Source organism: Erpetoichthys calabaricus, chromosome 14, assembly GCF_900747795.2.
Source record: "Erpetoichthys calabaricus chromosome 14, fErpCal1.3, whole genome shotgun sequence".
Classification (NCBI taxonomy): domain Eukaryota; kingdom Metazoa; phylum Chordata; class Cladistia; order Polypteriformes; family Polypteridae; genus Erpetoichthys; species Erpetoichthys calabaricus.
Genome location: NC_041407.2, coordinates 4,187,029 through 4,209,506, shown reverse-complemented (window position 1 = coordinate 4,209,506; position 22,478 = coordinate 4,187,029). Strand labels below are relative to the sequence as shown.

At 46.5% G+C, this 22,478-nt stretch overlaps 1 protein-coding gene across 1 annotated transcript in view; it reads left to right on the top strand.

Annotated features, from left to right (window-relative positions):
- Positions 1–1,443: 1,443 nt before the first annotated feature.
- Positions 1,444–22,478, top strand: part of LOC114665393 (ras-related protein Rab-40B) — a 43,215-nt gene continuing 22,180 nt past the window's right edge. The window contains exon 1 of the mRNA XM_028819928.2: positions 1,444–2,009. Within this exon, the coding sequence (XP_028675761.1) occupies positions 1,868–2,009 (142 nt within the window). The 5' untranslated portion in view covers positions 1,444–1,867. The remainder of the gene's footprint in view (positions 2,010–22,478) is intronic.

The following is a 22,478-nucleotide window of genomic DNA, read 5'->3' as shown; positions in this document are numbered from 1 at the left end:
GTCTGGTCCTCCTAAAATCCACCACCAGCTCCTTGGTTTTGCTGGTGTTCAGTTGTAGGTGGTTTGAGTCGCACCATTTAACAAAGTCCTTGATTAGGTTCCTATACTCCTGATGCAGCCCACGATAGCAGTGTCATCAGTGAACTTTTGCACGTGGCAAAAAAATCTTGTTTATTATTTCTCTATCTGTATATTTTATATAGTGTCTTTCACATCTAGTTATCTATGTATCTGTCTTTTATGTGCAGTTGTGCTTTACGTATTTATCTGTCTTTTGTATAGTGCCTTTCACATCGCTCTACATGTCTTTCCTTTCCAGTTGTGCCTTCTCTATCTAGTTATCATTCTTTACAGTTGTGTTTTTCTATATCTAGGAGTGGTGTGGTGGTGCTGTTACTTGCTTCTTGTCTCTGTGAGCTTTTCTCCGAGTTCTCTGTTTTTCCTCCCATACCCCAAACTTGTGTGCTATAAGGTATATAGTGACTCTAAAATGGCTCATTATGAATGAATGTGGGCCCAGTCCTGGGCTGTCTGTCTAGGGCCTGGCACTCTGTGACCCTCCTGTCCTTAAGCTGATTTATGACTCCGTGTTGCCCGGTGTTAAAGGCCCCACTGTTGATGGATGTCTATGTAGAACTGCCTTCCAACTGATGCTGCTTCGGGTGATCTCTACCTAATTCTTACGTCTTCTCCTTTTACGTTCTCCTCCTCCTCCTCCCATTGGTCTTGCAATGGAAAACTCCAGTACAAAAAAATCGATTAATCAGCGGTTGATACACCCGCCTCACACTTCCAGGAGAACTGGTTTCAATATCCAGGAGGTCACTGACAGTATGAATTTTATTGTTCTCACATTGCGAGGGTGGACTTTGTCCAGGTAGGCCAGTTTCCCTCACCACATGTGCACATTTGGGTGTATTTGCTAACCTTCAGTGTGTATCACAGTGACAAGCCGTCCCGCCTCCGGGGTTGATTCCTGTGTGGCGCTCGACACTGCCAGGATAGGGTGAAGATGGTGCGTGGATTTCTGGACTTTTGCGTGCGTTTTGCCTCTCCTGTGTGTAACCGATGTAGTTTGTAAATGTGAGGAAACACAGACCTTTGTGAAGACAGCGATAAAAAACATGCGGTTGTTGTGCTGAGCAGACCGAGTGAAGTAAACCTTCCATGTGAGAAGATATTCTCATGTTCGTGACACGCACGCGTGGGTCCAGTTAAACGTCATGTGCAGGTAAACAACAACAGCGCCAATTCCCCGCCCCTTTTACATGCTCGATCCGCCCACAAAGCCTGTATCTCCAATAGTGCCACGGGCAGCGTACAGAGTGACGCAGGCACTGACATATGATACGCAAAGCTAGCCTTAGCAACTCGCGTACTAGGCCAATCAGACGCTCTGAAGGCGGGGCGTAGGCGGGAGCTCTCTCGAGCAGCGTACTGGACACACGCAGTTCCATCCCGACTGTGCGACTTTCGGAGTGTGTTCGACGCGGATTGACGTCCTCGTTTGCAAGTTTCTGAAGAGGAGCCGATTATAGTTTTTCAAAACGGCAACCGGTTGCTTGCTTTTAAAGGGCTAAACGTCTCCTGTATTTCTACATTTTTTCCAGTGAGTGGATTATCCAGCTACTTTGTAAGAAACGCACGAAGACGTGCGAGACGCCTCCCCTTGTTTCAGCGTGGACCTGTTCGCGTGTGGCGTGGGCTCGTCGTCGTCGTCAGTCCCCCGTGCCGCCTTCCAGTCGGGACAGCATTTTGCATTTTTGCCCAGCAATTTGAAGGCTGTCCTGTGCGCCGCCCCGCGTGTCACACTCAAGGCAACGCGCGCACCCAGGCGATGGGGCATTGGGGCTGAAATGACAGGAGGATGAGCAGCCGAGGCAGCCCGCTCAAGGCGTACGACTTCCTTCTCAAGTTTCTGCTGGTAGGAGACAGCGATGTGGGCAAGGGGGAGATCCTTGCCAGCCTGCAGGACGGCGCTAGCGAGTCTCCTTATGGCTACAACACTGGTAAGAAAACGGGGATGTGCGCGGTGGGGAACTGACCTCCTAAATGTTGATAATGCAGCCTGGGCAGCTGAATGGGAAGCTGGTTGGCGGTGGGTCGTAGAAGGGGGAATTGAAGCACCCTGAGGTCCAGGTGAACTCGGGAGGAAGGTAACACGGTAGCCGATGAGGTGGTCGAGACTGTCACAGCTTGCTTACTCTGCATGGCATGGGGGGGTGGCCAGTGTTGTGAGATCCAGTCAAGTCCCCGCACAGCATTGGTTGGGTGGAGGGAGTGAAGAGAGTGGGCGGCTTACCATGTGCTTTTTTGGCTTTAAAAGCCCATCAGCCCATATTGTTTTTTTCCATGTCACGAACCATTTGTTGTTACTCTTTGTTTAGACTGCTTTGCTCTGCTCGACTTGTGTTAGTAGGATGAACAATGCCAGGAAGTTCATCTGTTATGCCAAAATCACTCTTGTGTACTGGTAAATTGTGCCGTGGTAGCTTCTTCTCCTGCTTTGATTGTTTGAACAGAATTACTTTAAATATTCCAGTGTGATTTTGATATACTTTATCAATCCCCCAAGGGGAAATTGTCTTCTTGCATGACCTTTGGGTGTCAACACGCCCCTGGAGCCAGTTGTCAGGTGAAGGGCCTTCCTCAAGGACCCATCTGGCAGTAACAGGATTTGAACCGGAAACCTTCCAGATCCTTAGCCCCAGAGCCGCCACTCCGCCAAGCCACTGTATGTGCTGGTAGTGAATATTTCTCAGGTGACGGCGCATAGCGAGAGGTCACACGGCCCCACTTGTTGGGTCCCATCCATTTATTTTCCGCATGATGTCGTTTCAGATGAGAGTCCCATTTCTTGTTTTAGCAGCAGCAGCAGGTGCCAGGCAGGACTCAGCTTTGTTATCGGCCACCATTCTATAGGAGGTCACAGAGCCGCAGATACCGGGTCCCATTCATGGATACAGTTATTCCAAACAAACTGTGCTTCTCTTCTAAGGTGACACACACTTTGGCATTGATGTTTGAAACACCACACAATGCGTTTGTCTCTGTTATGTGCCATTTGGCAGGGGCTCCCCAACTCAGTTCTGGGAATTCATATTGTGTCACAGCAAGATGGAGAGGACAGGAAGATATGGGAAAAGATGATCCGCTGTGTGGCAACCCCTAACGGGAGCAGCCGAAAGAAGAAGGCATTTGTTCCACCCAGGTTCACCATCAGTGATAAGAATTGATCTCATTTAATCAGCAGGTCCTTTGCTTTCTTTCTCTTATTCTGCATTCATGAAAGCACTGCAGTAGGATTTTTACATTTTAGAAACAGTTCTATTTTAGCTCCTGCTTTAAATGCTTGACTCTCTTTTGTTGTTTTGCTATTTTGCCCTTTTCTGTTTGTTTTGCTCTCTTCATTGTATCCTAATAATGACGATTAACAACAAGCAGAGCAGACCCCTGGGCAAGCAACACTGAATGATGAAAGGCTGCAGCAATGCCAGCGTCAGACCCACTAATTAGTGAATAAGAAGTTAAATAAGCAGAAAACCTGGAAAAGCAGAATGAAAATATTGTTAAAAAGTTTATAATATACATTATTCCCATATACTGTAACTGCTTAATATTTTAATAAACATTTCCCAAACCATCTTGACCTCAAAACACAGAAACTGGGAAACAGTAACAGTTCCCTTAATTAAATTAGGAGTCCAATTAAAGATGGAAGTTGATTGGAACAAAAACTGCAGCGACAGAGTTTGGGATGGGAACCACTGCCATTTGGTATGGGATTTGTGAAAGCAGAATTAATGTGTGTGATCATCTGTTGGAATGACAAATGCAAAGCATATGTGTTTGCGATATACTGTTTAGAATGGGGTAGGTAAAAGCCGTGTTAATGTGTGTGATGCGCCATCTGTTGGAATGACTGAGAAATAATGACCAGATGGAAGCACACACAGACAGACATGGAGACACAGGTTCTTTTATTAAGGTGGATGAGAGTTCCAGTTGCTGTTTTAGCAGAATCGGGTGCTGGGCAGGAATCCATATCATGTAGGTTGCCATTCTGTATTTTGATTTTGTCATTTTTGGCCATTGAGTGTTGATTGATGAGAGAAAAAAGTGAATTGAAACGGCTTTAACACAAGGCTGCAACATCACAACATGTGGAAAAAGTGAAGGGCCTGAAGACTTTCTGAGTGCAGTTTATGTGTGTGTGTGTATCTCTCTGTGTCTCTCTCTCTCTCTCTCTCTCTCTCTCTCTCTCTCTCTCTCTCTCTCTATAGATATATATATATAGATGTGTATATATATATATATATATATATATATATATATATATATATATATATATATTCATTGCATTCGTAGTCTGAATCACAGTCTGATTGTATGGGTGGTTACCTACCAGGTAACGCTTGTGGTTGGTCAGCAAGTCAGCTAACATCCGCCACGGTGCCCTCTTTCAGTTGCGAGAAGCAGATCACAGAATGGTTGAAATAGTTTTACTGTCAAATAATGCAAAGAGTACGCGACACGTGTTTCACCCTAATTCTGGGCTCATCAGGCGTACACACTCACTGCACCCGCTCTCGGGAATCGAACCTCGGACTTCAGCGTCAGAGGCAAAGCCTCTTGTGTTGCGCCACGGCGTGTGTTTCATTTATTTGACAGCATGTAGATCGGGTAATTACATTCATGGCATGCGTAGTCTGAATCACTATATATATATATATATATGGATTTAAAAGCTGAGACTGAAGGGGCATCTCTTATAGTAGCAGGCAGACCGTTCCACAGTTTAGGGGCCCTGTAACTAAAAGCTCGACCTCCCACTGTTATTTTATTAATCCTTGGAATCATAAGCAGACCAGCGTCTTGATCTTAATGTGAGCTCTGGTTTGTAAGTCGTGATAAGTTCCGACAAGTATTCCTGACCCTGGCCATTTAATGCTTTATATGTTAAAAGGAGGATTTTGAAATCTGCCCTAAACTTAACCGGGATCCAGTGTAAGGATTTAAGAACTGGAGGTATGTGTTTGTATTTTCTTGTTCTTGTAATAATTCTTGCAGCCACATTTTGGATCAACTGGCGGCTGTATAGAGAACAGTTTGAACATCCAGTGAACACCGCATTGCAGTAGTCAATCCTACTAGAGATAAATGCATGAAGTGCCTTAAACAAGTTTGGCTAATGTTTCTCTGAAGTCTTTCAGTCAACCTCCATAGGAAAGTCAGGCTGCCTCACTGGCAAACTTTAGCTCAACAAATGGTTTTGGGGACAGGTGTGAAGGTGTTCTATTCCCCCATTGGTCTGAAGGATGGCTATTTGGAACTGGAACACCCAATTGGCTCTAGGGGTTGGACAGAGAATCTATAAATGTGCTTGCTTAACCTCACTGTCTCTCTCTTACCAAACTGATGCATGAACTGAAAAGGACAACACAATGAAGAGCGCAGCTTGGCAGCCATATTGAGACAGGCATGCGGCCAGTTCTGAAGAAAGATGAGCACCAATGATGCCTTAACTAGAGACATTTACAGTAACTAACAAGTCTGTGTGCCATCTGAAACTATACATCAGCATTTATCAGGTTGTATGGTTGCCAATATTCAAATGTACTTTGCATATTGTTATTATTTATTAATATTATCAGTAATACATTATTTTATGTGTAACTTAACTCCTGCTTGTCTTTTACTACACCTAATTGCCTGAGGTTATAGATGTAGAAGGGAAGGTGGGGAGAAGTTATATGGTACAGTACCTTATAAACAGTGGTAAGTCCGAGATTTGAGGCATTCTGACAAAGGCTACATATTAATAATACAAAAGCGGAAAGTACAGCAATATATTATTCTACCAAGACAAAAGTCAGCGATAATAGTTTTGGAAGACGGAGATATCAAAGACAGAGTTGATATTCATGTTTATCCAAAAGCACAGTGGCAGATCGGGGAAATGATGAGCGTGTAGGGTCCGCACGGGGGCTGGCGAGCGAAGCGAGCAGGGGGCAGAGCGGTCCGTGTACTTTTTGGTATTTGAAATTTCGTTTCAGAAAATATCATTTAAAAAAGAAAAAGAGACACTTAAAGGGAAAAATGGAAAACAATTACTTTTTTCATTTTGTTCTTTCGCACATCAGAAAAGAAAAATTTAAGAAACGAGAATGAGAAAACACCCTTTATTTATTTTGTCTGAACCGGACGTTTTTGTAGATCAACAACCTGGTCAGCTAAGGCGCCCCTTGCAGCAAACACTGGTCACTGGTGTGTAGACTGGACCGTCATCATGACGTTGGAACAGTACTCAGACGTGATTTTAGAGATGGCAAAACAAGGCCTGTCATCGACAATTATATCTGAGAGTCTGTCACACGAACACGGAGAAGCGAGAGGGTTTTCTGCAAGAAATGTTAGAAAGATTTGTGCTGAGCAAATCTCGGGCTGTAGACTCTGTGACACACATTTGGAGATAAAGGTGACAAAAGCTATAAATGCGTCTGTTTTGTTGTTTTTGAGCTATTACACTTTCATTATTTGAATCACAAATAAATCCAGAAAAGTATGTGTAATTTTAAGTTTATGACTGCTCTTTGTTACCATTGAATTAAAAAATAGATTATTTTCCCTCATTTTATTCTTTAATCAAAAATCAAAATCTGAAAAATCCATTCATTTTTATTTTTTCGTTTTTGCTTCTAAAATGAAATTTCAAATACCAAAACGTACACGGACCCCAGAGCCCCCTAGTTTTTTTGATTTTTCAGTTTTCACCGTTTTATTTTTCCTTGATTCAGGTTTTTGGGTTTTTACGGTTTTTTTTACTGTAAGAAAGTAGTAACAGCTACAACAAAACACACAATAATGAAACGGCACACTAGCACAACTGAACCTTATCCTGCAGTTCCATCCATCAGGTAGGAGCCCAGATCCTCCATGACGCTGTATGCGGAGACTGCAGTAGGACAGGGAGTGCCCCCCCCCCATCCCCACCCCCCCAGAACTATAAGAGCGGTCACTAGTGTGACGCAGCCTTCTGAGATGAAGGTGAACTTCACTTTTCGAAAAAAAAAAGAAAGAGAGAGTGACCCGATTTTAACGGTTCGTGGCATCTGAGGAGACGCCTGCTCTCTGCCCAGGTGTGTAGATGGCAAGTTTATAATGGAAGAGTCAAATGTGGACCTTGTGTGCCTCGTCACCGCGAGACAAAACATTTATTAAATCCCGAAAACACCGTTGTTAATTTTTCAAGGGGAACCCGTTAACAACCAGTGCCGTTCACTAATAACATTTTTCTACGGGAAAGAGCGGTTAAATGCCTATGTAACTGAATGGGTTAAATGATTCACCGTAAATACATCCCGTACAATTAGAACTGCTTACATAAAAGAATTACTCACCTATCGCTATGATGAGAACGCTGTGCCCTCGACTATCAACTACAACATATTTTCTTGCCACGAATCTTTCGAACAACGGCGTCCATATGTCGTTCAAAGACACGGGGCAGATGAGTTTGACGAAGACTGCTGTGATGTTCTGGCAGCGCGCCTCCCTGTTTACAATGCTTAATAAAGAAAGGACACATCTTCGGTATGTTTGACTCGCATGGACACATCCTGGCGTCTTGCGTCCGAAGATTTTGTTATTTCCTCTGTTGTTACCTGAAGGGGAGCACTTTTTGATCTTAATGTCTCCTTGTTTTAGATTTGATGCTGTCATTGCAAGGATCTTTTTGTGTCCAGTCTCTGGTATGCTGGCAAAACTTGCGGAAAAGTTGTTGTCCAGATTCGTAAAAGTCGTCGGGATATTGTCATACCCTCAATTTTTGCAGTTAAGCTCGTGTTTCTTTGTTTTTCGACGTAGGAAGGATATCTGATCCTGGTCGCTTTGACGTTTCTGTCCTGTGCAGTTAGCTAATTCACGTGCCTTTAACGAGAAAACATGCAGGAAGCACAGACAGATAGAGAGGCACAACTGGATTTCTACGAAGAATTGTGTTCGCTTGAAAAACAACAAACTACAAAATAGTAACTTAATGATAGAACTACAGATTATTCAATTGTTTAATTTAATCGGGGAGTTTTGTAACAGTCACCCCTTCAGTCTAAAATCCGTTTTTAAGCATTAATTTCGTGATTCCGTCCGTGTTATCCGCATAGCAAAAATCATAGGGCCCTACAGGTGAGGTCAAAGGGTCCAAAACACACCACCTCTGGGAAACGAGGAGCATTTTTTTTTAGGTCAATTGATAATTAATTGATGACTTCATTTCCGATGACTCCGATCCTGGAGGGCCACAGTGGCCGACCCCTTTTCTTAATAAGTGCCAGTTCATTCTTTCGCCTTCATTTCAATCGATTTGCGGTTTCACAGAGAGACGCAATGTGAGCCGATTCCTGACCAGCTGACCTGAGTCCATCGTACGAGATCTGAAAAGAAAGAAAGGTGAAGGTCTCCTTAATGCTGGTCTGCTCGGGTCCACTAACACACTTTGACGCTGCTCTTAGAGGAGAGAAAACTCAACCGTGTTGGCAGAATGAGAGCAGCAGCGGGACAAGAAATTAAATAATGAGTTTGATTAACAACAGGAATTGGCTTCTAATTAGGAAGCTTGTCGGCGGTTGAGACTCCGACTGAGGTGGTCATCTGTTGGCTCACTAGCCTCGCATCGCATTTCTGTTTGGGCGCCGCTTTTAGGAACAGTCTAAGTGATTCCGAGGACTCGGTCCTAAAAAAACAAGTCAATTAAAATGAAGGCAAAAAGAAGTTCATTAGCAGATTAAGAAGAGGGTTAAGACGAAGACCTGCAGGCACTGGAGAATAATAATAATTAATAACAATTCTTTACATTTATATAACGCTTTTCTCACTACTCAAAGCGCTCTCCACACAAGGAGGACCCGGGAATCGAACCCACAATCTCCTTACTGCAAAGCAGCAGCACTACCACTGCGCCACCTGTGAGGATTAGGAGACCCCTGCTCTAAACCGTCCTTATGTCATTGTCCCACGATGGAGGGGCAGCACCACCTGTGAGGATTAGGAGACCCCTGCTCTAAACCGTCCTTATGTCGTTGTCCCACGATGGAAGGGCAGCGCCACCTGTGAGGATTAGGAGACCCCTGCTCTAAACCGTCCTTATGTCGTTGTCCCACGATGGAGGGGCAGCCTGTCCAGATTTGTTTCCAACATGAGCTCCGACTCCCAGCAAGTCTGAAATTGCACGAAATGATTTCAGTGAATGGATTGGACGGAGGGATAAACATTTATGAGGTCATTAAATGTAATGTAACCTCAGACAGTCCGTTTCAGTACATTACGCAACCGTCTTAGTCAGAAGGCATATTTCTGCCTGTTTTACCAGCTTTTGGGAGTCACAAATCTAATCCAAGGCATTAGAGATGTGTAATCCAGGGATTCCAAAGCAGTTGGCCATATCAGGCTGAGCACTAATAACACCCACTGTGTCTGTTTCCCGCGCAGCGGCCTTTCCCCTTTGCGTAGAGCCATCAGTTTTTTGCCACTTCTTCTTGGTGTCCTTCTTCCGACTGATCGCTCTTATAAAAGGCAGCAATGCTCACTGTCGTGTTGGCCGGGTTTACCGTATATACTCACATATAAGTCGGATCTTCAAACCCAAAAAAAGGATCATAAAATCAGACCTCGACTTGTACGCCCGTTCAAAAATGTGACACTTCATTTTTTTTTTTTTTACATCTTCTTGCCTCCTCCAATCTCACATCAGTTCTCAAACGCATCAAATTTTGTTGCAGCAGCACAGTTACCGATTTCTTTCGCCACTTCAACGACTTTTAATTTTAAACAAGCTTCATATTTTCTTCTGATTGAACGCACCATCGTAGATAAGGGGTACTCTTACGATAAAGAAGTATGAGGGTGGGAGATACAAAAAACACAAATCTGTGCAAACGTCGCTTCCAAATAGTTTGGGTATTACCATGTGGTCATGTAGGCACAATACATGGGGGGGGGGGGGCTATGTGCTCCGTGTTTCCTCTGTCAGGAGGGCATTAGCATATCATAATCTCTTGGACCAATAGCGGGAGTTTTCCGTATTCTACTTACACGACAGACATTATAAAATACCAGAATTTATACGGTAAAATTAAGTCCCAACTTATCCGCAGGAGAACTTAAACGTGAGTTTACTCTAGCCTAGTTATGTCTGGGGGGCCTCAGTTTCCCGATTTGCAAGTCCATTTATCGTTATTTTGACTCATCCGTTGCCCACCATGCAACGTTATCAGTCATTAGCACTACAGCTGGAACCCTCAGTCACGTGGCCCGAACGCCAATCGCGCCACCACATTAGACAACAGTCAAAATGACGCCTTATTTATAGATTTCTGCTACCGGATTGCTGACTTCGTCTTCGATGATGAAGCACGAGTAGTTTTCCTTTGGCCATTGAACCAGAATTCTTGTCACGGTGGCTTGCTGTGGTCGCATGCTTCAGCTGGCCATGAGTTGCTCGTTTTTCGCGTTTCTAGTCGTCTGGGAAGTCTCTTCAATATTTTCAAGCAAATGTTGCCTCTGCTCACAGTAACGTATTCCAGTGAAAACCCTCTGAGCTTACACTGATAGAGCCCTGTTTTCACTGTCAGATGCATTATGGGTAAAATGCTTTTTATGTCAAGAATATGTTTCCATGAAAGACGTGCTCCTAAGAGAATGGGGCTGGGAAAGAGGAGTTACTAATGGATGAAAAATGTATGAAGTCTTCTCGCGCACTAAATGCCTGACAGGGAAAAACAAGCATCTCTTAAAATATAAATGTGGCGGTCTAAGAAAGTGGTCTGCGCCTAGGAATGATGGCAGTCTTTGGAGAATATTGACCATAACGGCGCCGAACGAGGACCTAAAATGAAGCAGAACAGAAAGGTAAAACAGATCTGTGCGAACCGAGTAGCCGAGGTGAGGTGCTGGGAATCCAAATGTTTGCTTTTGGTTCCTGCTTTGAATTCCTGAATGTCTTTTTTGAAAATATGAGACCTATGGGGGGGGGCGCCACTGAGGCCCCCAAAACACAAGAACATCTACTACACGATTCCCGGGTTCAACTAATGATTTATTTTGACCAATACCTTTGGCCAGGTTGTTTTTCCAAGCACGGTTGCTTTGTGTTGGTCTTCCTTCCTCTCCTCCCACTCCTCCAGGTTAGTCTTGTCCTCCTTCGAATGAATACACGACTCAGGGTGTCATCGTGTATCCCGTGGGAAGCACTTCCGGGTCAGGCGAAAGCTCCCTGAAATAGGGAGAGCTTCTTTCGGTCCACTGGTGGCAATCGGGGACCCTGGCAGGGTTGCCCTTCGAGACTACAAGTCCCATGATACCCTGTGTGTGTCCAAAGTGGGAGCTGACCAGAGAAGCACTGCCACCTACTGTCTCGGTCCATCCGCTACACCCCAGCTGCCACGTCTGGGATAGGAATCATTAGCCATCCCGGCTGGGTTGCTTCTTCCATTACCCTGTCCATCCATTATGGCCTCCTGGCCGGGTACAGCTGCAGTCTCCTACCCAGTCAGGATGCTGGCCCTTCTGTGTCTCCATTCACTTTGGCTTAATGAGTGCAGTTCCATAACGTTATACGAGTGGGAATCGAAAAGAAAAGGCAGCTTACCCTTTAATGCCTGCAATTGTGAGCAGATGAACATTGCACTTCACCGTTGGGGACGTGCGTTGAAATGGCGTCCTCCTGGCAGGAATGGCTAGCAAGTGTTGAAGTTCATGAGAATATAATCCTAGTGTAACGGCATCTCAAGAAAAAGCAAAATTCAGTTTTCGGAACATTGCAGTAAAATTCTGAGCGCAAATCGTGAAATCCCACAGTCTGCCTGTTTGAACAAATTAAGAACAAAGACGGAACGTAACGCGGGGCAAGCGCTCAGATACGTTCATACGTACCTGCGCTTTTGAGAGCCGTCTGCATGTCATCATCTGCTTGGTCGGTGGGTGGCATGCTGCCGTGGTTGTCCCCCTGCTGCCTTACAATTTTTGCATTTCAGAGTCTGTTTATTCCTCAGAGCGCCTGGTTACTTGCGTTTCATACCCCCGTGCCAAAGGCAGTGCCAAGAAAGAAAGAACAACAGCAGACGTCATCAGTCCTCAAGTGAACTGCACAAGCCGGGCGGTTAGGAGATTCATCACGGAGTCCTCATCCAGCAGGCTCTTCAGCGGCACATCTGGATGAATCCGTTGCTGAAATTGCATCTCCGTTCTGGTTGTCGTGGACCCTGACGTAAGTAATGACACTGCTCCTGTTTGTGTCACCCCCTCTGACATGAGAATGCTGTGCAGGTTCCCGTCGAGGAGTCTGAACCTGCAGTTGGGCTGCCAGATTCTGCAGCGTCCTATCACCGCGAGGGGAAGCACTTCGTATGTGTCGTCATGGCGGATGAAGACAACGTTTTTGGGAGAGGAGCGAGACTGGATTTTACGCCAAGCTTAGGAAGAGCGGTAATGAAACTTTTGGAATGTCACGGCGAGCACACACGGTGTTGAAACGATTAGCCGTGCTGCCGTATTTTGGTGGTGGAAGCACTTTAGGGTCCGCAACATGCGGGCGGATTACAAGACGACTTCAGGGAGGCCATCCACCGCTGTTCTGGATGTCAACATTGCCAAAGCTAAGCGGCATTCCATGTCAAATCAACCAAATGGCCCACGCACTTCAGACTCAAAAAAAGTCTGGAAAAATGACCAAGTGTACCCATGTTAGTCAGGAGACACCCCGTAAAATGTGTTTGTTGGAAGATCAATGCTTTCGAGGTACAGCCATTTTACCAGGGGTGGGTCGAGTTTATCCGGCCTCATTTTTAAAATCAAATTTCACAAGTCAAGAACTAAACCACCCAGCAGGCTGGCACATTCGTTGGTATCGTATGTGACGAAATGACGACGTTTGGTCCAGATGACCCGTGTGGAAAGCAGCCCAGACACAGACAGGCAGACACTGATGGTTACGTTTATTTTACATTTGCTATATACAAGTGTCCACACAGCCCAGTGCCCCCGCACCAATCACCCTTCTCTCTTCTCCTGACCACCTCCACTCCTCTCCTCCGAGTTACGTCCTCTTCCGCCCGACTCCAGCTAACGAATGGAGGGAGGCGGCCCCTTTTATGTTCACCCGGACGTGCTCCAGGTGCCTCCTGATGATCTTCCGCTGGCACTCCGGGTGTCCCTGGTAATCCTTCTGCCAGCATCTCCGGGCTCCATGGAATTGATAAAGCCTTTGAGATGTTTTGGTCTCCATCTCCTGCCTCATGTCTGTCCACAACTCTATCCCTGAGATCTTTTGAAAGTGGTTTGCCCCCCATAGTCAGTTGCACTACCAAGCAAGGGACTGAATGCTCCAGGAACAGCTTCACTAATCACGCTCATTACAACTGAGCACAGGTGGAAGGAAGCCAGTAACCGCAATGGAGATGGTGGGCACTGACACCTGAGTGAGTTTTCCTTTATTAATCTCAGGATTTCTTGTTTTTGATTTTTTAAAATTCTTCTGAACTGTAGCTGTGATGTCTTTCACTCAGATATTAGAGGTGGCATTGAGTAAGTAAAGCTGGGAAAAAATATTCGTTTGTGTGTTTTCATTTAAGGCTGTAAAGCAAAAGAAATGGGAATATTTCGAAGGGGGGGATTCTTTTCTATACCCACTATACATAGTATCGCGCTGCAGCAATTCCCACCCACACAAATCACGACACCAAACACTCAAGCGCATACGCCACTAATACATAAATATGGGGAAGAGAAAAGAGAAACCTGAATGCAATCAGAGCACATCGACAGTCTGTTGTGAGGAAGGATGCGCCGAGCCGTACCTCCTGTTCAGGGAACCGTACTACTAAACAGTCACGTTAGGGTCCTCTCTTCTCCTGAATGTCTTCACCTCATTCACAAGAAAAGGAAAATAATTTGTCCACCTGACTTTTTCCATGCAGGATGAATCGCTTACCCTCTTGCCTTTTTTTATGTTATGGCGTCCGCCTCTCTCTCTGGTCTGTTGCTGTCTTCTCCCGCCACACATTTTACATAACGTTTGGCCCTCTGAGCCAAAGTGTAGTACCAGTTTGCTGTCACACACACACAAACACAGATGTGTGCATGGGAGGCAGCTAAAGGGCTTGAATGAGGGTGATTCCGAGTCAAACCGGAATGGGGCGGAGTGCACGGACTCTCTTTTCTCTTCTGGGATTCTCTAATCCTGCCGACTACGCCACTGTCACAAACTTGGCAAAGAGCCATAGCAAGGTTTGGGGCAGCCACTCTTTTTTTCACATTTCTGCAGAGCGCTCACGGGAAATTCCGCCCGGCCCTGATATCGTCAATTCTGGTTCCGACCCCTTTGACGTCACTGCTGGGTCCGAGCCTATGGATGAAGACCCTTCCGGTTTCCGGCCCCTCTGATGTCATTTCCTATACTGGCCTTTAAAAGCTGCCACCTTTCCCCTATCCCCTCAGTTCTGTCTTGGACTCCTGATTTGTACACATCAGTGCTATCACTTTATTCAGTTTTGCTGCCAGGAAGCCAAATATACGGGTGGCTGCCCCAAACCTTGCTATGGCTCTTTGTCGAGTTTGTGACACTGCGTAATTACAGAAATGAGTTCACATTCATCTTCTGGTGCTGAAGTCGGCAGTAAGTGGTAAAACGTGAGGGGCAGATACGTTCGCCTTCAGAAGAAATTGTGTAGGGAAAGGAGCGGTCATCCCGGGGGTCTACAGCGGCCTGCATTGGAATGGATCGTTCAGTTTCCTTGCGAGCTACAGAACCCGGCAACTAGTGTTCAGGCACGTGTCTGTGGCATGGCGCCATGTAGAAGTAATAAATCAGCCTTGCAGAATGCAGTATGGCAGACGGGGACACAGTCGGCTTTGGCAAGCTCTGCCAGCTGGGCAGTAAGAGTTGATTTGCTTGTCCACACACACCGTGTAGCATTGGCGCCAAACACAAACGAACACGGCCGCGATAAAAAGTCAAAAACATGTTGTTTGGTGTCGTTTCCTGAAATATCTGGTGAGATGGCTTCTCTCTTCCAACACAGTGGGTGTCGCTTATGCAATCAGAAGGGGTGCCTGATGATTCAGCCTGCCAAGGCCGGGTGCTCAGATGACAGCAGTTGCCGTTTAGCGTTGCATCGGAGAAAAAAATAAAAAGCCCAAGCAGGTGTAGGCAGCTCAATCGGTGAGGAGCGTCTGGGAAGTTGCTCATTTGTATTGTCTGGGGATTGTCACCTAAAATAACTTTACAGAAGAACCCCGCAGAAACGTCGGAGCACGAAGGCAGGAGCTGCACAGCTGAGCCTGTCAGTGACAACCTTGTCGTAAATCACAGGGAGGGCGAATTTAGTTTTTCTTTTATCTGTCAACGGTTTAGCAGCTCATTTAATCATCCGATTTCCATCCTACGACAATTCTTGATGTCCTCCTCGGCCCAAATGATTTTCGTCAGAGCTGGAGTTGTGACGTCTCTCAGTGAAGCAGAGCGGGCAGCGCCACCGTGATGGTGATCCATCCTCCAACCTGCCCCGACTGGGCCTCGGAAGCCTTTGGAAAAACACCAAAGTGATGTGAAATGTGTCCGTGGCAGTCGTAATTAGCAGATGACTCAGCTTGTTTTTAGTTGGAAATCGGAGTAAACCCGTTCTGTGCCCCCTGGCAGCACCCAGAGGTGTCGCAGTGCTGCACCCTGTTGATATTTGGTGCAAGTGTGGCTCTTTGGTGTCACAGAAAAAGTTGTCCACCTTTAAGAGAAGACACCCTCTATATGCAAAAGAGAAACAAGCCCCTTGTACTCAGGTAATGTGTAGAAATGGGTAGAGTGTTGGACAACAAGGGGATCTTAAATCGGTGAATTAACGCAGCAGTCATTTCAATAATTTGGTTTATATTCCTTACCATTGTCGATAGGAGGCGGTCAGCGGCTGTTAGACTTGCATCACAGCAACAGAACAATATAATGTGTTACAGCGGCACATACCTCGCCCTCCATATTGTTCGGGACAAGGACACGCTCGTCCTCAATTTCCCCCTCTGCACCATCATTTAAAATTACAAATCAGGCAATTCAGACATCGCGATTAAAGTGCACAGTTCAGTGAAGGGGCTCAAAACACTCAGAAAAGAATTACCGTATATACTCACGTATACGTCCAAAGATTAATAAAATAACAATGGGAGGTTGAGCTTTTAGTTACAGGGCCCCTAAACTGTGGGATGGTCTGCCTGCTACTATAAGAGATGCCCCTTCGGTCTCAGCTTTTAAATCTGACGACTTCAGTTTAGCACACCCTGACTAGAGCTGCTGATTAACTGTACAGACTGCATCTCTGTTGTTAGTCATTAGCACTAAAACTGAAGTAACATGACAGTTAGAATTGGATACTAACCCTCACCTATTCGGTTTCTCTTCTCGGTACTCAAATGTGGCAGTTGGTGCCATGGCCCACCTGCCAAGTTGTTTTGTCTGCCTAAAGTAAAGTCATCCCTGATGGAGGATCGCAGGAATCATGGGAAGGAGGGGTCCTTTCATCGGATTGGCTGGCCCAGCGCTGTTTCAGCCATGGAATGGCCAAATGGGGGAGGCAGCTTGATGGCTGAGGTCTCCAGGACTCTAAATATATCCAAATCTTATTATGTGACAAGTAAGCCCGCGATTCGCTAGCGAATCGGAAATCCAAGAATGGCAATCAGTTTGTGTTCCGTCCGATATCTGGATGGATGACATATCATGGAGGGTGGGTGCGTCTGGGGAAATGTCATTTAATTACATAAGCATATCTGTACTAAAGCGGTTTCGTTTTGTGGAGACGTGATTCCGTTGCCTTTGCTGACACCGACTGCTGGCAGAGTGGAGCACAGCAAGTTTAGTTCACAGGTTGTGGTGTTCGTGTGCCAGCCACTGAGTGTGGGAAGCCGCTGGGTTAGAGTCTGTGACCGTTATGTGCTCTATATTACTGGCACAGTGGATTAGAGCAAGTGTAGCTCACAGGTTATGTTGTTTGGGTGCCACCTACTGACTCTGGGAAGCCGCTGTGTTTGACTCTGGGGCGGGCGCCACCTACTGACTCTGGATAGCCGCCGCGTTTCGGGAAGTCGCTGCGTTTGACTCTGGGGCAGGCGCCGCCACGCTTTGGGACGCCGCTGCGTTTGACTCTGGACTCTGGGGTGGGCGCCAAACTGAACGAACGTTATGTGATCTACATTACTGGCACAGTGGATTAGAGCAAGTCTAGTTTACAGGTTGTGTTGTTTGGGCGCCACCTACTGACTCTGGGAAGCCGCCGCGTTTTGGAAAGCCGCTGCATTTGACTCTGGACTCTGGGGCGGGCGCCAAGGCCGCAGTGCGCATGCGCCTCGGTGCGTCCGCCGTGCATATATTAACTGTGGTTTAGTAAGATAGATATCATCTACTGTTAAATTCTGCTCTATACTTCTAAAATTTTTTATTTTTATACTGTATTGAGGATTTGTTCTGTTCTGTGTATTGTATTGTATTGACCCCCTTCTTTTGACACCCACTGCACGCTCAACCTACCTGGACAGGGGTCTCTCTTTGCACTGCCTTTCCGGAGGTTTCTTCCATTTTTCCCTACAAGGTTTTTTTGGAAGTTTTTCCTTGTCTTCTTAGAGCTGTCAAGAGGCAGGGCCTGTTAAAGCCCATTGCGGCACTTCTTGTGTGATTTTGGGCTTCACAAAAAATAAATTGTATTGTATATGTCGGGTCCTGAAACCTGTAAAATTGATCATAAAATCCGATCCCAACTTGTACGCCCGTTCAAAGATACGACACATTTTTTTACATCTTCGTGCCTCCTCCAATCTCACATCAGTTTCTCAGACGCATCAAATTTTGTTGCAGCAGCACAGTTACCGATTTCTTTCACCACTTCAACGACATTTAATTTAAAACCAGCTTCATACTTTCTTCCATTGTAGATAAGGGATACTCTTATGATAAAGGATGTATGAGGGTGGGAGATACGAAAAACACAAATCAGTGCAAACGTCGCCTCAGAATAGTTCGGGTATTACCGTGTGGTCACGTAGGAACAATACATAGAAAAAAAAAAGGCCGTGTACTCCGTGGTTCCTCTCTCAGGTGGGTGTTAGCATAGCAGAATCTCTTGGACCAATAGTGGGAGTTTACCGCATTCGATTTGTATGACCAACATTATAAATTATACAGTCAAATCAAGCCTATATACGGTAAACATCATCCGAAAATAAGCGTGACGGCTGTGACAGTACTCTTGTGTTTCATAAATACGTTCTGTCAAACTGACACGTTATTTACGGGATCGCACCATGCGCCCTCTTTTTTCTGTTTCACTGTGCGACTGAGCCCTACTAAGGAGCAGTGTAGCGACTCGCGTGCTTCTCGCTGATGGAATAACGCACTACGATGAGATGTACGTTAGGTCACCTGAAAAGTAACTGGACTACGTGACGCGCGTTACTGCCCTCGAGATTGTGCTGCCATGTTTAGCACTCTGCGTTCAGCTCATCAACACAAACTTAGCGATTTCTGAAATATTGAGGTGGATTGTTTGAGTCCAGGGAAGGAATGATGCGACCACCGGAACGGTTGATTCTGGAAATTTCATTTGTGAATGCTGAAGCAAACATGCCAGGGCTGACAGAGTACAGCGGATAGGTGCAGACCACTAAATCCTCCACTCTAAGCTGGTTTAGGGTTGTCAGGGCCTCATATTCGGGTTAGTCCGGTTTCTCTGACTGGAAGAAGAGTTGACAGGGCGTTTTAGAAATCGGGTTTATTGAAGCGCAGGTAATGGAACGGCAGTCTGTCTGAGGTTTTGGCCCAGGACGCGTTTCCACGGAGGCAGCAGCTCCATCCATCACGTTACTACCTGAATTAAATGACGATCTCCAAGGGTGGACATGGCACTTTCAGAATCAGGTTTCTGTGAGTAATTGGGTTACTGAAGTGCATGTAAAGGCGCTATATGATACAGGGGGTCAGCGGGGGTCTGGTCCTGTCACTGCCCGACCTGTGCTACATAGCGAGGAGCATAGCATCCATAATCCAGCCTTGAAGACCCAACATGCAGTGAATCTGTGCAGCACACGGCCCTGACGTTCTCACTGTGGTCAGCTAACGCACCCCTCAAATAGAAATACTGCGAGTTTTTGTATTTTTTATTATTAATGCGTGCAGGGTACAAAATCTGAGTTCCAACTGGGTCGTGACATCACGCGTGACTTATTCACACCTGCGCAAAGCAGATTGGGCGGCCCAGTCAAGTGTAAGGTGGACTGCGGCCACTTGGATGTGTGAAAGTTCTGCGCGTGTGCAATGCAAATCAAGCAGGTGGCACAGATCGGGCAGCGACATCCCCCACAATCCATTGGCCGCTACTGCTCTGTGATGTCAGGCCAGCCTTGCCAAGCATCCTGGGGCACTGGGACAAAAAAAAAAGAGAGATTGTCAACGCCAGCTGTTTATGGGAAAAATTGGGCAGACAAGATCACTGGGCAATACCCCGGAAATTCAGTGCAAAGAACGCTTTGGTGAATTTCGCCGCTCAACACAACCCTGTGACATTGAAAGGCCAGTGCCATCTCCAGTGTCCCAATTCACTGAAAGGCTTCATTTCTGTTTTAAACTTGTTGGTAGCACTGCTGCCTCATGGTAGGGAGACCCGAGTTCTCATTCTGGGTCCTCCATTCGTGGAGTTTGCGTGTGGGTTTCCTCCTACTTTCCAAAGACTCTCAGGTTAAGTGAATTGGTGATCCCAGATTAGCCCGTGTGTGTGTGTTTGCCCTGTGATGGACTGGCGCGCCCCGTCCATGGTTTGTTCCTGCCTCGCTCCCTGTGCTAGCTGGGATAGGCTCCAGCAGACCCCCGTGACCCTGGTCAGAACTAAGTGGGTTTGAAAATGACTGACTGACTTTAATACGTTGTTTTCTTCCACTCTGACTAGCACTTACGGGGGTCATTTAGACACCTTTCCTGGGGGGCTGCGCCTCACAGAGTGATTTGTGAATCGCCAACTAAATGATTGCAAGTATTTAAATGGTAGGAAGGTGACGGATTCGAGCTGCCATCCTGTCTGCTCATCACATGGACCACTTTGACTCCACATATTTATTTCCCACTGGTGAGACCCCAAGTTGGCCGTCGTGGCCCGCTACAGCAGAGTCCTTGTGACTTTCGGGTGTCCTCCCTAAATCAGCCTGAAGTCAGCTGCTGTCCTGACTAATGGGGGTAAAAAAGCAAAGTCCTTGGCGACGTATTTAGAAGGCAGCTGCTCCGTGCTAAAGTGGGCGACCCTGACGTCTTTTCTTGTCCTCCGAATGGAACCACAAGTGCTTTCTATAAATTGCGTTTCCACGTGGCGCACATTTCTGTTTTATTCTGTTTCGACTGCGTTGTGTTCAGGCGAGTCTTGATCTGCTTGAGCCAGATAAGGCTGGGCGCTTCCCAACCAAAATAAATAAAACCCCGGGCACCTCCATCCAGGTTAGGGAGACCGAGGATGAGCTGTGTGTCCCCCACTCCTACGTACGGCAGAGCAGGAGAGCATGTGCCCACCCAACCACCTGCCAGCCTGCCTGCATGCCTGTCCCCATGCCTTTTGAGGTTGGCACACTAGACATGGAGGTTGACGGCTCTCTGTGTGCCCGTCAGCTCTTCCTTTATGGCTAATTTGCTGCCTCGATTGATGTTTGAATTTCAAGTGATGAGCGGATGAGGCTGAGGACGGAGCACACGACAGGCGGTGGAACTGGTGGGGTGTAAGACGCCCAACGCTTCCTGGCTCTGCCGCTCGCGTATGGGGACGCGGATGTAGAATTTAAACAGATTGTTATTTTCATGGGAATTGTTACATAAGCATAATAACTATTTTACATTACGGCGAGTAATTACCATAGTCAGTCCGTCCGTCCATCCATCCATCTTTTTGGGTCACTGCTTTTTGCAGGTGATGTTGTCGTTTGCTGTGATCTTCAGCTGTCTCTGGAATCAGCACCTCGAAATCCGAGACCATGGTCCTCAGCCAGAAAAGGGTGGAGTGCCATCTCAGGGTTGGGAGCGAGATCCTGCCTCAAGTGGAGGAGTTCAAGTATCTCAGGGTCTTGTTCACGAGTGAAGAATGGAGTGGGAGATCGACAGGTGGATCGGTGCGGCGTCTGCAGTTATGGGGGGCTCTGCATCGGTCTATCGTGGTGGAAAAGGAGCTGAGCCGAAAGGCAAAGCTCTCAATTTACCAGTTGATCTATGTTCCTACCCTCACCTATGGTCATGAGCTATGGGTAGTGACCGAAAGAACGAGATCGCGAATACAAGCGGCTGAAATGAGTTTCCTCCGCAGGGTGTCTGGGCTCTCCCTTAAAGACAGGGTGAGAAGCTCAGAGTAGAGCCGCTGCTCCTCCTCATCGAGAGGGGACATCTGATCAGAGTGCCTCCTGGACGCCTCCCTGGTGAAGTGTTCTGGGCATGTCTAACTGGGAGGAGACCCCAGAGAAGACCCAGGACACGCTGGAAGGACTATGTCTCCCGGCTGGCCTGGGACTGCCTCGGGATTCCCCCGGATGAGCTAGAAGAAGTGGCCGGGGAGAGGGAAGTCTGGGCATCTCTGCTCAAGCTGTTGCCCCCGCGACCCGACCTCGGATAAGCGGAAGAGGATGGATGGATGGATGGCAATTTCGTTCTGTTTGGTTTTGAAATTAACACACAAGTACTTTTTAAACTTATACTTTTATTGTAAAACTTAATTAAAAACAATTTTTTGAATTAACTTTTCGTCAACATCGCTTTGAATTTTGATTCCGTGTTTGGACTTTCATCGTGACAATGTAACGTATAACTGCCCGCGAGTGAATTTCGTTTCTTTCTCTCTAAAAAATAAATTGACATTTTTTCGAATGTTTGTCCCTGTAATTTGTTAATTGTCTTTGCCAAAGCTATTCCAACGGGAAACTGTAAACATTTTAATATGAATGGCATATCAAGATCTCCTTTGGCATCTCATGTTAGATGGACTTCATTACCTTAAAATTTGACAGGTCAGAATTGTTCGACCAATTTGGAATACAACTAATCTCGTCCCATTGCATCGCCCATCACTCAGTAATATGCGTTTTGTCCATCCATCCATTATCCAACCTGCTAACTACAGGGTCACGAGGGTCTGCTGGAGCCAATCCCAGCCAACACAGGGCGCAAGGCTGGAAACAAACCTCGGGCAGGGCGCCAGCCCACCGCAGGGAGCACACACACACCAAGCACACACTAGGGACAATTTAGGATCGCCAATGCACCTAACATGCATGTCTTTGGACTGTGGGAGGAAACCCACGCAGACACGGGGAGAACATGCACACCCGGGTCTCCTAACTGCGAGGCAGCAGCGCTACCCACTGCGCCACCGTGCTGCCCTTGTGTTTTTTGTATCTCCCCACCCTCATACACCTTTATCGTAAGA